General features: G+C 45.0%; 1 protein-coding gene, 2 long non-coding RNA genes and 1 pseudogene across 3 annotated transcripts; 2 read left to right on the forward strand and 2 right to left on the reverse strand.

Annotated features, from left to right (window-relative positions):
• Positions 1-2: 2 nt before the first annotated feature.
• Positions 3-5,094, forward strand: LOC124027265. Its single transcript, XR_006837385.1, has 3 exons — positions 3-49; positions 4,797-4,921; positions 5,013-5,094. It is a non-coding gene; the product is annotated as an uncharacterized LOC124027265 (long non-coding RNA).
• A 23-nt stretch (positions 5,095-5,117) lies between these two features.
• LOC124027269 lies at positions 5,118-5,645 on the forward strand. The gene is made up of 3 exons (XR_006837386.1): positions 5,118-5,160; positions 5,290-5,435; positions 5,622-5,645. It is a non-coding gene; the product is annotated as an uncharacterized LOC124027269 (long non-coding RNA).
• A 933-nt stretch (positions 5,646-6,578) lies between these two features.
• LOC124027268 (putative ribosome-binding factor A, mitochondrial) lies at positions 6,579-9,128 on the reverse strand. The gene is made up of 7 exons (XM_046339732.1): positions 8,759-9,128; positions 8,507-8,537; positions 8,157-8,327; positions 7,753-7,865; positions 7,471-7,555; positions 7,324-7,373; positions 6,579-7,239 (listed from the first exon to the last, which is right to left on the reverse strand). The coding sequence occupies exons 1-7, from the start codon at positions 8,992-8,994 to the stop codon at positions 6,867-6,869; spliced, it is 1,059 nt and encodes a 352-aa protein (XP_046195688.1). The 5' UTR covers positions 8,995-9,128; the 3' UTR covers positions 6,579-6,866.
• Positions 9,129-9,579: 451 nt separating this feature from the next.
• LOC124027267 lies at positions 9,580-14,306 on the reverse strand (annotated as a pseudogene).
• Positions 14,307-15,031: the final 725 nt, after the last annotated feature.

The following is a 15,031-nucleotide window of genomic DNA, read 5'->3' on the forward strand; positions in this document are numbered from 1 at the left end:
TGTAACGCAGGGCCTGGGCCAACCACCTCTGAGGCTGTGGAACAGCAAGGTGAGTCGCCTCAGCAGAGACACACTGATCTCTGTGTCTCATACTGTACCAACCAGGAGTACTGTAACGAGGGCCTGGGCCAGCCACCTCTGAGGCTGTGGAACAGCAAGGTGAGTCGCCTCAGCAGAGACACACTGATCTCTGTGTCTCATATCAGTTCAACCAGGAGTACTGTAACGCAGGGCCTGGGCCAGCCACCTCTGAGGCTGTGGAACAGCAAGGTGAGTCGCCTCAGCAGAGACACACTGATCTCGGTGTCTCATACTGTACCAACCAGGAGTACTGTAACGCAGGGCCTGGCCAGCCACTCTGAGGCTGTGGAACAGCAAGGTGAGTCGCTCAGCAGAGACACACTTAGCAGACGCTCTTATCCAGAAAGACTTAGTCAATGTATTCAACTAAGTTTAATAGGAAAACAAGTATTGTTGTCTCTACCTTCTTGCCCATTGTGCTGTTGTCTCAGCCCACAATGTTTGTACCATGTTTTGTGTTGCTACCATGCTGTTTGGTCATGTGTTGCTGCCTTGCTATGTTGTTGTCTTAGGTCTCTCTTTATGTCGTGGTGTGTTTTGTCCTATATATATATATATATATATATATATATATATGTATATATACACACTGCTCAAAAAAATAAAGGGAACACTTAAACAACACAATGTAACTCCAAGTCAATCACACTTCTGTGAAATCAAACTGTCCACTTAGGAAGCAACACTGATTGACAATAAATTTCACATGCTGTTGTGCAAATGGAATAGACAACATGTGGAAATTATAGGCATTTAGCAAGACACCCCCAATAAAGGAGTGGTTCTGCAGGTGGTGACCACAGACCACTTCTCAGTTCCTATGCTTCCTGGCTGATGTTTTGGTCACTTCTGAATGCTGGCGGTGCTTTCACTCTAGTGGTAGTATGAGACGGAGACGACAACCCACACAAGTGGCTCAGGTAGTGCAGCTCACCCAGGATGGCTCATGTAGTGCAGCTCATCCAGGATGGCACAGGTAGTGCAGCTCATCCAGGATGGCACAGGTAGTGCAGCTCATCCAGGATGGCTCAGGTAGTGCAGCTCATCCAGGATGGCACAGGTAGTGCAGCTCATCCACGATGGCACAGGTAGTGCAGCTCATCCAGGATGGCACAGGTAGTGCAGCTCATCCAGGATGGCACATCAATACGAGCTGTGGCAAGAAGGTTTGCTGTGTCTGTCAGCGTAGTGTCCAGGAGGAGCACTGCCAGAGCTCTGCATAATGACCTCCAGCAGGCCACAAATGTGCATGTGTCTGCTTAAACGGTCAGAAACAGACTCCATGAGGGTGGTATGAGGGCCCGACGTCCACAGGTGGGGGTTGTGCTTACAGCCCAACACCGTGCAGGATGTTTGGCATTTGCCAGAGAACACCAAGATTGGCACCCTGTGCTCTTCACTGATGAAAGCAGGTTCACACTGAGCACGTGACAAGTCTGGAGACGCCGTGGAGAACATTCTGCTGCCTGCAACATCCTCCAGCATGACCGGTTTGGCGGTTGGTCAGTCATGGTGTGGGGTGGCATTTCTTTGGAGGGGCCGCACAGCCATCCATGTGCTCGCCAGAGGTAGCTTGACTGCCATTAGGTACCGAGATGAGATCCTCTGACCCCTTGTGAGACCATATGCTGGTGCGGTTGGCCCTGGGTTCCTCCTAATGCAAGACAATGCTAGACCTCATGTGGCTGGAGTGTGTCAGCAGTTCCTGCAAGAGGAAGGCATTGATGCTATGGACTGGCCCGCCCATTCCCCAGACCTGAATCCATTTGAGCAGTCTTTACTCAGTAGAACAGAGGACATGGAATCAGTCTTTACTCAGTAGAACAGAGGACCTGGAATCAGTCTTTACTCAGTAGAACAGAGGACCTGAATCAGTCTTTACTCAGTAGAACAGAGGACCTGGAATCAGTCTTTACTCAGTAGAACAGAGGACCTGGAATCAGTCTTTACTCAGTAGAACAGAGGACCTGGAATCAGTCTTTACTCAGTAGAACAGAGGACCTGGAATCAGTCTTTACTCAGTAGAACAGAGGACCTGGAATCAGTCTTTAAAGTGTCCTGTATCTCTAGGTGGAGTGAAGTGTCCTATATCTCTAGGTGGAGTGAAGTGTCCTGTAACTCTAGGTGGAGTGAAGTGTCCTGTATCTCTAGGTGGAGTGAAGTGTCCTGTATCTCTAGGTGGAGTGAAGTGTCCTATATCTCTAGGTGGAGTGAAGTGTCCTGTAACTCTAGGTGGAGTGAAGTGTCCTGTAACTCTAGGTGGAGTGAAGTGTCCTGTAACTCTAGGTGGAGTGAAGTGTCCTGTATCTCTAGGTGGAGTGAAGTGTCCTATATCTCTAGGTGGAGTGAAGTGTCCTATATCTCTAGGTGGAGTGAAGTGTCCTGTAACTCTAGGTGGAGTGAAGTGTCCTGTAACTCTAGGTGGAGTGAAGTGTCCTATATCTCTAGGTGGAGTGAAGTGTCCTGTAACTCTAGGTGGAGTGAAGTGTCCTATATCTCTAGGTGGAGTGAAGTGTCCTATATCTCTAGGTAGAGTGAAGTGTCCTGTGTGTGACTGTCCTATATCTCTAGGTGGAGTGAAGTGTCCCGTTTGAGACTGTCCTATATCTCTAGGTGGAGTGAAGTGTCCTATATCTCTAGGTGGAGTGAAGTGTCCTGTATCTCTTGGTAGAGTGAAGTGTCCTATATCTCTAGGTAGAGTGAAGTGTCTTATATCTCTTGGTAGAGTGAAGTGTCCTGTAACTCTAGGTAGAGTGAAGTGTCCCGTGTGAGACTGTCCTGTATCTCTAGGTGGAGTGAAGTGTCCCGTTTGAGACTGTCCTATATCTCTAGGTGGAGTGAAGTGTCCTGTATCTCTTGGTAGAGTGAAGTGTCCTATATCTCTTGGTAGAGTGAAGTGTCCTGTATCTCTAGGTAGAGTGAAGTGTCCCGTGTGAGACTGTCCTGTATCTCTAGGTGGAGTGAAGTGTCCTGTGTGTGACTGTCCTACAGTGCCTTGCGAAAGTATTCGGCCCCCTTGAACTTTGCGAACTTTTGCCACATTTCAGGCTTCAAAACATAAAGATATAAAACTGTATTTTTTTGTGAAGAATCAACAACAAGTGGGACACAATCATGAAGTGGAACGACATTTATTGGATATTTCAAACTTTTTAAACAAATCAAAAACTGAAAAATTGGGCGTGCAAAATTATTCAGCCCATGTCATTCCACTTCATGATTGTGTCCCACTTGTTGTTGATTCTTGTTGATTCTTCACAAAAAAATACAGTTTTATATCTTTGTTTGAAGCCTGAAATGTGGCAAAAGGTCGAAGTTCAAGGGGGCCGAATACTTTCGCAAGGCACTGTCAAATCAAATCAAATTTTATTTGTCACATACACATGGTTAGCAGATGTTAATGCTAGTGTAGCGAAATGTCCTGTGCTTGACTAGTTCCGACAATCTCTAGTGATAACCAACAAGTAATCTAACTAACAATTCCAAAACTACTGTCTTATACACAGTGTAAGTGGGATGTGAACATGTCCATATCTCTAGATATATGAATGAGTGATGGTGACAGAGTCCATACAGTAGATGGTATCGAGTACAGTATATCCTATGAGATGAGTATGTAGACAAAGTAAACAAAGTGGGATAGTTAAAGTGGCTAGTGATACATGTGTTACATAAGGATGCAGTCGATGTCCTGTAGAGTGACAGTATATACATATGTCCTATATCTCTAATGTGGGAGTAAGTGTCCTTATATAAGTAGCATTGTTTAAAGTGGAGTGATATATTTACATCATTTCCCCATCAATTCCCATTATTCTAATGGCTGGAGTTGGGTCAGTGTCAATGACAGTGTGACTTGTCAGCAGCCACTCAATGTTAGTGGTGGCTATTTAACAGTCTGATGGCCTTGAGATAGAAGCTGTTTTTCAGTCTCTCGGTCCTGTTTGATGCACCTGTACTGACCTCGCCTTCTGGATGAAGTGGGGTGAACAGGCAGTGGTTCGGGTGGAGTGATGTCCTTGATGATCTTTATGGCCTTCCTGTAACAACGGGTGGTGTAGGTGTCCTGGAGGGCAGGTAGCTTGCCCTAGGTGATGAAGTGTCCTGTGTGTGACAGTCCTCACTATCTCTGGTGAGCCTTACGGTTGAGGGCGGAGCAGTTGCCGTATCCAGGCGGTGATACAGCCCGCCTGGATGCTCTCGATTGTGCATCTGTAGAAGTTTGTGAGTGCTTTTGTGTGACAAGCCTATATCTTCAGCCTCCTGAGGTTGAATAGGCGCTGCTGCGCTATGTCACGACGCTGTCAGTGTGAGTGACCAATTCAGTTTGTCTGTGATGTGTATGCCGAGGAACTTAAAAGTAGCTACCTGTCTCCACTACTGTTCCATCGATGTGGATAGGGGGTGTGTCCTGTGCTGTTTCCTGAAGTCCTAATCATCTCCTTAGTTTTGTGACGTTGAGTGTGAGGTTATTTTCCTGACACCACACTCCAAGGGCCCTCACCTCCTCCCTGTAGGCCGTCTCGTCGTTGTTGGTAATCAAGCCTACCACTGTTGTGTCGTCCGCAAACTTGATGATTGAGGCACTGTATATCTCTAGGTGGAGTGAAGTGTCCTGTATCTCTAGGTAGAGTGAAGTGTCCTGTGTGTGACTATGTCCTATATCTCTAGGTGGAGTGAAGTGTCCTGTGTGTGACTATGTCCTATATCTCTAGGTGGAGTGAAGTGTCCTGTGTGTGACTATGTGTACGGTACCAAGTGGGAGATGAACAGACACCTGAAGAACAAGCATGGCCTCAAAGTGATTCAGAGTGACGTGCTTGGTCTCAACCAATGGGAGGTAAGGTTTCATACTCTCATATATATATATATATATATATATATATATATATATATATATGGTCAATATTAAGATGTTTTTCTATGTCTAGACACCGTGTTGTGTGTGTGTGTGTTCTGAGGTGGTGGAACAGTCGGTGGAGGAGCCCCTTACCCAGTACCTCCACATCACTGAGACAGAGGACCTCAGGGGACCGGCTGCCGTGTCGGCCCTCCAGGATCTCAGGTTCACAGAGAACGGTTAGGACAAGTTAGCCTGATCCCAGATCTGTTTGTACTCTTGTCAAGCCACATACAACAGAGTGACAAAGAGGTGACATATCCTTGGTGTCCCTCACTGTGTTTAATGTATTGGAATGCTCTGCTTAGGGGTGGTGGCGACCACCACAGAAGGGCTGGATCCCACAGCGGTTAACATCCTGCAGCAGATCATTGAGCTGGGGGCAGAGTCTAATGATGCCACAGCAGCCTCCATGGTGGCCATGGTCCCTGGCAGAGTGACTGTGGTGGAGCAGGTAAGAGCAGTGTCAAAAGTAGTGCACTATAAAAGGGAATAGGGTGTTAATAGTGCACTACTTTTGACCAGGGCCCTCTGGTCAAACTTAGTGCACTATAAAAGGGAATATGGTGTTAGGGCCCTTGTCAATAGGGAACATGTTGCCATTTAGGACATTCCAATCCTCTTTTCCAACATCTTCCAGGTGGCTGAGGAGGAGGAGCAGGGAGCCACACTGTGATGATCCAGGACCCCTTCCAGCAGGCAGCCTCCATGGGGCTGGGTGAGGAGCACCATCTGGTGGTGTCGTCTGATGATGTGGAGGGCATGGAGACGGTCACCGTGTACACTCAGGGAGAGGACGCCTCCCAGTTCATCGTCTATGTCCAAGAGGCTGTGCAGACCGAGGAGCATACTGTGGAATCTATCTGAGCAGGACAGAGCGTTGGTGCAGGCATGGAGGAGCAGTCAACAGTTTCGTCCCGGGTCATTCAGTAGGTGGAAGACGTTTTTAACACGGGGAGATATTACCTGAACTTGTCCAATTAGAACACAGATGTATTGTTCCGTTGCTAGACATTTTTCTACAGTGTGTCCTAATGAACTCCACCCTGGCTTGCTCTATGAAACCCACAACCAATCTCCAATGGCTTTGATTGGAATAACATAGTGGCTTGAAATGTATCATTTCATCGCTTATGCCTTTTCTCCGTGATTAGCATATCCTTACGTTAATTCAACTTAATATATCAAAAGGTTTTTCTTAGAAAACAAGAATTTGGAATGTACTTTTTATACAAGTGTATAATTCAAATATTCCTGTCGGGATTCAATCTGTAACGCTGTGGACAATGAGCCTTTGTTACCGCGTTCACAGAGATCACATTCAAGGCAAACGCCTTAAATCGGAAATGACCTTTTAAAATATCAAGAGCCTTTTCAGATTGCGTCTCGGCCTTTTACTTAACTTACAACATAGTTGCAGTTTCCGCATGATGTGCCTTTAATGTTTACAACGGATCATTTACAGGACTGGATTGGTGATCATGTTTTTCTATATACACACACCCACACCCCCCCCACCCCAATCCTGTTGACTAATATTTCTACACCTATTGGAATGGTAGTCCATGAACAATTAAACATATCATGACAAACTCAATACCTTGAAAGTGTTTATTGACGTGAACAATTCACCCATGTCTGATCTCTGGTGTAAAACTACCAAAACACACATGTAAGGAGAAGGGATCTCCAGTACACTGGGCATTCATGGTGCCTTCCCAATGCTCCTCGGAAGTGACAAATACAAGGTTCCGACGGCGAAACAAACCACTTGGAACGACTCTCCCAAGTTGGACTTCCGAATAGGAAAGTCTGATGGAGATGATAACCAGGATTACAAGTTGTGATGTTTCGTCACTGACATTTCACCTTTTCAACTAAGGATCTAGGACTTCCTGCTCTCCTCAGCCATGAGTTCTCGGACCTGGTCGTCTTCCTGGCTGAATGCCCGGCCGTCGTCCTCCTCCCTCTCCTGACCCTGGCTGTGCCTGGACAGAAGGTACTCCTTAGGAGTGATGTCATCATCAACGGGCCGTTTAGACTTCTTCTTCTTCTCCATTATCTTCTGCTTCCTGTACTCTGCCAGCACCTCCAGCTGCTGCATTGTGAGCTCTGGTGCCAGGGTGTTTGAGGTAGTGTCTTTGACCCTCAGTTTGTAGTCCAGGATCTGTTTGTTGAGAGCGTCGTGGTCAACCCCGAACAGCACAGGTTTTTTAGATGTGGTGGGCTGTCCTGATTCCACTACATGTAGTTGTTCTCTGGAAGAAATTAGATGTATTAAGTCAACTTCAAAAATTCACTTGACTGTATTTACTATTTGAGCCCCAGTCAGACTTTCTCACCCCAGACCATCTTCAGGACCAAAGTCAGCCATCTTGAGTAGGTTTTCAACCTAACAGCACAGTCCACAAGCACAAAGTCCATCAGCACAGTTTGTCATAAAATGTTGAATATTGTTTGTGTTCTAATGAATATGAAATGCCAATTACCTCAGACATGGCTGCATACTGTTTATCCTTTATGAAAACCAAAGGAGGGACACCACCAAGGGTTTGATGAGCCATAATGAGGTACCTGTTAACAACAGAACAGCACAGGGGTTCTCTCTAACAACATCCTGAAACATCCTAGCCCGAGTGTCAGTCTCCGTGTGCTATCCTTCCAACTCTTTGACATGGACCGTTGACAAGAACACATAGATCTGGAACCAGGCTAGAAACAATCACCACAGAAAGAGAAGAGTACTGCTATTTTCCTGAGAGAGTGCTTACCTTATACGAGGGCTGCTCTTGTCCAGTGCTTGCTGAATCTGGTCATCCCTCTCTGACACACCACTGGTTTTCCAATAGACCCGGCAACTAGAGAAGTCTGCAGGCAGTGACACCTGATGTGACACACGCGCAATATTAGAAAAACTCAAAATGGAAGGACTTTGCATTTTGGCGCCTTCCATGCAGTGCTGAGAGGGATAGAATGTACACAATACTAGCACCAATTTTATGAAGCTACCTTGCATTACCAAAATGTCATTGAATATTTCAGTCCAAGCTGAAGTACTTCCTAGCCTAGTCCCAGATCGGCAAGTGATCAATGCTGTCATTGTCCAGCCAAACATGACAATGAGTGACAGGGAGTTGTGGCATGATTGCAAACACACCGGCACGGTTATTCCTACCCTTGAGATGTCCACACTGTAGCTGTAGACCTCATAGTTGACTTCGGGGGAGCTCAGTAGATCAGTGATGGCCTTGTACAGGATGGAGTTGAGGACTCTGGTGCGCATGTTGTCCTCTTGGCTTCGTTTCTTAGGTGGCTTCAGAGCACTGAACTGATTGGACGGTGGCCCCTGTTAGAATTACACAAAGGTTAAGGTGTGAAACCGGATACATCAAGCCTGAGTGCCAGTCTGTTTCTACTGTCTTGACAACTCCTATGGAATTGTTATGCCAATGACAACAGATCAGGGACCAGGCTGAGAATAAGCATAATTACAATCTAAATCATGACATGAGACTGTGTACCAACCTGGGGTGGTGTTTCATACCAGAGCTTCTTCCTGTTGAAGACATGCAATGAAGAAAACGTTACTCAAGTCATAGCAGAAGAGGAGCCTGGTACCTGATCCGTTTGTGCTCATGCTAACAACTTGTTATTGTCGAGCCAAACATGCTTGGCGTGAACAAGGATTTGACATAGCAAGGCTAGCAAGACATGATGAATCAAATCAGACAACTCAGGGCTTGCTACCAAAACGTCAAAACCATAACGTTCTCTTACTTTGTTTTGTTGACAAACTTCCTCAACAGGTTTTTACCAGCACACTTGGAAGAAGTGTGAAAATCTCTTCCGTCATGACAAACTGATGAGACGGAACGGCGCTCGCGGTTCAAATGATGCTGAGGATCAAGTTCGACACTGCCGCTGGTCCGGTTCATCATAGCCACACAACTGCTCGCGTAATGCTGAAGAACCAGACATTGTTTTACTCTTGAGTATGATTTAATTCCAAACATAATTCATATGCTACTCAAACCTTTTTTTTTTTAAATGCTAGTGATTTTCTTCGGTCGCACACCAGCTACCTAGCATATAAACATCACTCTGCACAACTAGTAATGTCTGTCTGAAGAATGGGTTAAGGCAGAAGCAATCGTTGTCAAAGCGACTTCTTTTTGGGTATTGTGGCAAACAAATGTAATAGGTGTAGGCCGCCACCTACTGTATTGGCTGTGTATCCGCCTACTATTCTGTAGTATGTATTCAATACACTTTGTGAAACAATTACCCTACCAACTAACCCTGCACCCATTAAAACCTCACCACTACTTTAAACCTACTCCAGGCCAGCAGCCTGGGACACTATCGTTCAAAATATCTTGTAACTCTACTGCAGTAAAATGCCTGTACACCCAATGTCAGCTAGAAATCATCAATTGTGGATTTATACCACAGATAAGGTTAGATAATATTAATTCAAATTGTTAATACAATTTTTATAAATCTACTAGTAGACTTGTTGGGTGTATTTCAAGCCAGGACATACTATATTTATTTCATTTTAATCCACATGCCAAACCCAATAAAGAAACAAACTAACATTTTTACAAATATGGTAATTTATGTGCAAAACGAAAACACAGATCAACGAGGTCATCTCTAGAAAAGAAGAAAAACACACATCCTTTAATTTAACACACCATGAAAACTTCTATAGGAGAACCGAGGCACTTGTACTATGCATCTTGAATGTCACTTTATTATATACTACAGCATATTATGCTAATAAACTGCTTTAGTTTTTGAGCCAAATAGTGCGTGTTTACAAGCTGCCCAGGCTGTGAAGTTATACTGTACATATAGTTATCAATGACATGAGATTTCAAATAAATATTGTATGTGTCCACACGTTCTGGGTATATTAACAGATCGTATAAAATATCTACACACGTTTCAATTCTACTAAACACTCTTTACAATTGTACAAAAACAAATTGGTCCACACTGTCTTTTTTTTTTGTCAAAATGGGTACAGGTATAAACTCAAGTGTTAATTGACAAAATACTAGTTAAGACTTTTTTTCCCCATGACCTCAAAAGGGACATCTAATTCTCATGACTCTTTCTCGTCTTTAAATGTTGTCTCGATGACATCGTTTCCTTTAAAATTCCCTTTTTATAATAAGAAAATAATGACAAGGGCTATCACCGTTTCTTTCTATACATCCTAAATATATCTTCTAGATAAACACAGCTTGCAATTTGGTTCATATATTTCCTTGTTTGTTTGTTTGTTTGTTTGCACACTTGACTCACTTTGAATGCATTCTGACTGCAGAATGACTGTGCGTACAGTGAGTTAGACATCTACGTTCCCTGGCTCAGCCTTCTTTTCAGGTTCAATCTCTGGAACAACAAGGTCGTGCTTCAGCTTGCTCAGCTCAGTCCAGTTAAACCCCATCAGAACCTTAGTCTTCTTCTGTCGGAGTGCTTTCATACACCGGCTGCGCGCGCCCGAACAGAGACGCCACATCAGTCCTCTGGAACCACAGACGGCCCGCCAGGGCCTCCATCTCTTTCCTAGACAGGTAGGGCCTCTGGTGGAAGTATCTGGTGAGGAACTCCTTTCTATCCTGGAAGGGAAGCATCTCCATTCCTGTGGGATCCAGCACCAGGGACACAGTGGGGTCAAATGTAAAAGCACCAGGTTTGGATTTGTGCCCCACCTGCTGCTTGGTGGCCCCCCCTGTCGCTTCCCTAGACCTACTCGGTCTGCTCTGATCCAGGGCAGCGGCCGGCACGCCACCGTTGATTGTCTGGGCATTTGGATCAGGGTTGATCAATCTCTCTGCATCCTTGGCTGCCTTGGGGGCACACCTGCAGCGCTGGACATGTATGGAGATGGTTTTGGAAGTGGACTTGTCTGTGTACACCCCCAGGCAGTATACACACTTGAAGGCTGGGGCCTTCAGTATGGCATGTATGGTGGGTACAATGTGATGCTTTGTCTTCAGATGGAGCTCGTAATCCTCCCCGTTCTGAGGCTTCTCTGGACAGAAGGGACAACCGTCTTTTGCTAGGTTTTGATATGCTGACTTGATGGACTCTCGTCTCAGCTTCAGATAGATCCGGTCTTTAGTCGATGTGACCAGAACCACGTTTAGCTCCTTGTCTGCAAGCAGGTCTTTAGGGACAGTTGCACTCATGTCAAAAAAGGAAACAAAAGGCCCCCCTGGGGATTGATTCCCAGGCGATATTTCTCTTTGAGGACGTCACAGTTGGCTTTGTCTGAGAGCTTGTGTTCCTTACCCATGTGTACCATGACTTGCTGGATGGAATAGAACACCAATGGGCAGAGTAAACACTGCAGACCATGCAACAAATGCTGAAAAATACCCTTCTCCGACAATAACGTTTTACATCTTGTGCATTTCACCGTGTTATTCTCCATCTTCTTCAGAAATTGTGTCTGCACAGCCAACTCTTTGGGTTTCTCAGTGCCGTTGTCACCTTGTGTCAGGTTAATCACGGCCGTGCTAGGCGCTTGATTGGACACCGTACCGTTTCCCATGACGATAATAGTCGACGGCTTGTTCTGCTGTTGTAGAGTGGTCATGTTCTGCGTCACAAGCACACCTTTATTGACAATTTGGGTGACCCCAGCAGACTGGACTGGCATGGCAACCTGAACAGTTTCCAGTGTGTAGGTTGGCATGCCGTTGACCTTGTTGCCAGTAGGGACCAGACGGACAGACTGGGAGGACATGACTGCTCCTCTGGGACCAGACTGGGTCAACATAAAGGGCTGGGAACCACCGCCCATCTTGTTTTGGACATTGATTTGGACACCAGGTGGAAGTAGGACCTGTCGGGGCTGTTGTTGTTGTTGTTGTTGGGGAACTCTAATTGTTATTGGTAACGGTTTGGTGGCATTCTGCTGGGTGTTGGGCAGCATCATTCTGATGGGACCAGCTTTGACGAGTGTGGAGGTGGGTAAGGCAGCATGGTTCTGAAGAGAAGTAACTGCCCGCTGAGTGAGTACTAAGCCGTTTCCTCCTGGGCCCTGTGTGGCGAGGAACATGTGCCTCTGGTTTGGACCACACACAAGGGCCGTTGTGTTACTTGGAGCAGCCAGAAGCATAGTACCGGTGGAAGGGTTTTTTGATATGGAGCTTCCGTTGGGTTGTTGTTGGTTACTGTTCTTGGAGACCAGAGAGACTACTTTTTGGACAGCCCTGGGAGCCAGGTTCGGAAGCTTCTGCTGCGGGCCGTTCCTTATGCTATTTTTGAGGTTGGTGTTGACATGTTCGACGATGAAGGGCCTGATGTGCTCGTGCAGTTCCTTGTGTTTGTCTGAGCTCAGAATGTGGTAGAGCAGGTGCTCCGACGTCTCCGCCGGCATGTTACACATTCTGCAGAAGAACGTGGACAATTTGACCCCGCCCGCTGTCTGTTCCGCTTCGTTCCGGTGACCATAGTAACGATTCAACAACGATCCGTAGTGGTTCACCAGGACATGTTTTCTCATGACATAGAACAGCGAGTCGTGGAACCCACAGCCTCGACACGAGTATTTGTCTCCTACGTCAGTGGTGGAGACTGAATGGATGGTGGTATGGGACGTGGTGGAGGTTAATGTACATGAGGCACTGGTGGTTTTGGCTGAGCCCCGTGGAACAGCTTGATGTGTTGATTGGTGACATCAGGCTGGCTGATGAAGGAACAGTTGGGGCAGGAGGACAGGGCGCTGATGTCCTCCTCTTCCTCGTGACAGCGCTGGACGTGTCCTCTGAAGGTGTACCATGACCGGGTAGAGAACCAGCACAGGGCACAGCAGAGCATCTCTCTGCGATATGGCCACTGAGTGATTTAAATAATAATGATGAAGTTAGCATGTGATTTAAATATTAATGTTACATTTAAAATATAAAGCTAAGACATATTACAGTATTGAAACAGCTATTATGACAGAATAATAAATGACTTGTCGTCCACAATGATGAGCGTACCCTTTTTCTCCTTTTGCCATGGTAACCGTCCGTTAAATCCTCCCAGTCTGTGTTCTCAAAACAGTCGTCTCCTGCATCAAAGCATTTAAGATCCTGGAAAACAAAATAGACCAAGAGAGGGTTATTGCAAAAATGAATATATCAATATTCTATTAAGAGTAGCCACAGTGAACAAAGTCCCACTAATATCTGTGCTTTAACATTTGTAGTGGACAAACAGAACTTACATCCAACAACTTTTTGCAGTTGTCAAGTCCAATGTCACATAGAATATCTTTGACTCTCTTCCTTGATTGTCTGATTTTGTCCAATTTCTCCACAGGTAGTTGGTACATCTTTTCCCTGCACGAGCAAAACACAGCAGTAAATAAAAGGTTCATTTCACCAGCCAGAGGTAGGCCTAGAAACAAAAACAAGACATTTAAATCATTTTTTTTTATATACTGTAAACAATAACCACTTCAGTGTCAGTGATACAAAGCAGCATTTATAGTGGAGGTGCCTCTGGACTAGTAGGCCAAGCAAGCGGTTGCCTCTGAATCCCATAAATAGTTATATATAAAATGATAACAACTTTGTCATTAGTCATTGTTGGCGGAAATGGTACGTTCCTCGGTTTTCGTTACTGGCTACATGAACGCAATGCCAGCCAAGTAGTAAAACTGATCATTTGGTCACTTCGTCTGCTGCGAAAAACTGCAGTTAAGAGAAGTTACATAATTCTGTGAATGGCACACTGACAGTTGGATGTTACTGGCTAGCAAATAACTACGAGGAAGAATGAGCAGAGAAATACTAAACCACTGATAAATCATCAGGATGCATAATAATACTGCATCTGCGCAAGCCAGCTAAAACAGTTGTTAGCTAGCTGGATGACTGATGCTAGCATCGCATTTTGCCTAATTTGCATGCACACACAGACAGGTCACTGAGGTAACTTCACCACTCATACACATTTGGCGGCAGGATTTAAATATTTGGTGAATTGCAACAACGTTTTGGACACAATGTTAATCATGCAGATATATAGTGAAGATACATTTGGGAAAGTGTACCTTACACGACCTGGCAGTCGAAGAGAAAGCTCTCGACAGAGTGCGTGCTCGTGAGTCTGTTTTCACCAATCCGAGTGGAGAAGAGCTTAGGCGCGCGCACCACACAGCTATGAAAAATATACCATGAAATACTCGGCATGCACTTATCAAATCGTTTTCTTCGCCTATAATACCAATAATGGCAGAATTTCCTCTATTTTTAATCAACCATTTCTTTTGTTTGTTCTGTTGAAGAGCATCATCCAACTATTGATAGGAAACATGGCGCACAGGAAGTGAGGAAGTGACGTTTGCTCATTAACATATTGCATGGTCATGACCCTCCAATCAAATGAGTGTGTCTCTAATTCTTACCCTGGACCATTTCGAGCACAGTAGAATAATTGAGTTGACCTTGATCACCACTGGGGACCACACCTGTTGCCACCAGGTGTATCACACTCATCAATTCATATCATACCTGTTGCATCTTGGGGCACCCTGTGAAATCACACCTATGGGGAATAAACTACAATAAGTAAACATGGCATATCTTCATATTGAATATAGAATACATATAGAATTTTAATGGAATACATATAGAATTCTAGAATTCAAATGGACACATTTGCCTGGTTCAATGCAGCTCTAAGTATTTCTGGTCAATGTCATTTTCCCATAAACAGAACATTATGACAACAAATATCATACCATGTCAGAGGTGAGCTCAAGACAGGGTCAAGCATTAGGTACTTGAACAATATTTTTGATAACTTATCAGCAAGCATGGTCTACATATTATTGTTGAAGTGGGTATTATTATTATTATCTGTTAAACCTTGGGCCTAGTACTGTAAGCAAATCACAAATCACTGAAACTCTGCTTGATATTTAGCCCACATCATCTTTAATCAAAGTATGTGGACAGAAGGGCTGAAAACTCAAGATCACAAATCACTGAAACTCTGCTAATGACACAGTTTAATGACCAGTTCATAATCTTTAAT

Source organism: Oncorhynchus gorbuscha, unplaced genomic scaffold (assembly GCF_021184085.1).
Source record: "Oncorhynchus gorbuscha isolate QuinsamMale2020 ecotype Even-year unplaced genomic scaffold, OgorEven_v1.0 Un_scaffold_3055, whole genome shotgun sequence".
NCBI classification, from domain to species: domain Eukaryota; kingdom Metazoa; phylum Chordata; class Actinopteri; order Salmoniformes; family Salmonidae; genus Oncorhynchus; species Oncorhynchus gorbuscha.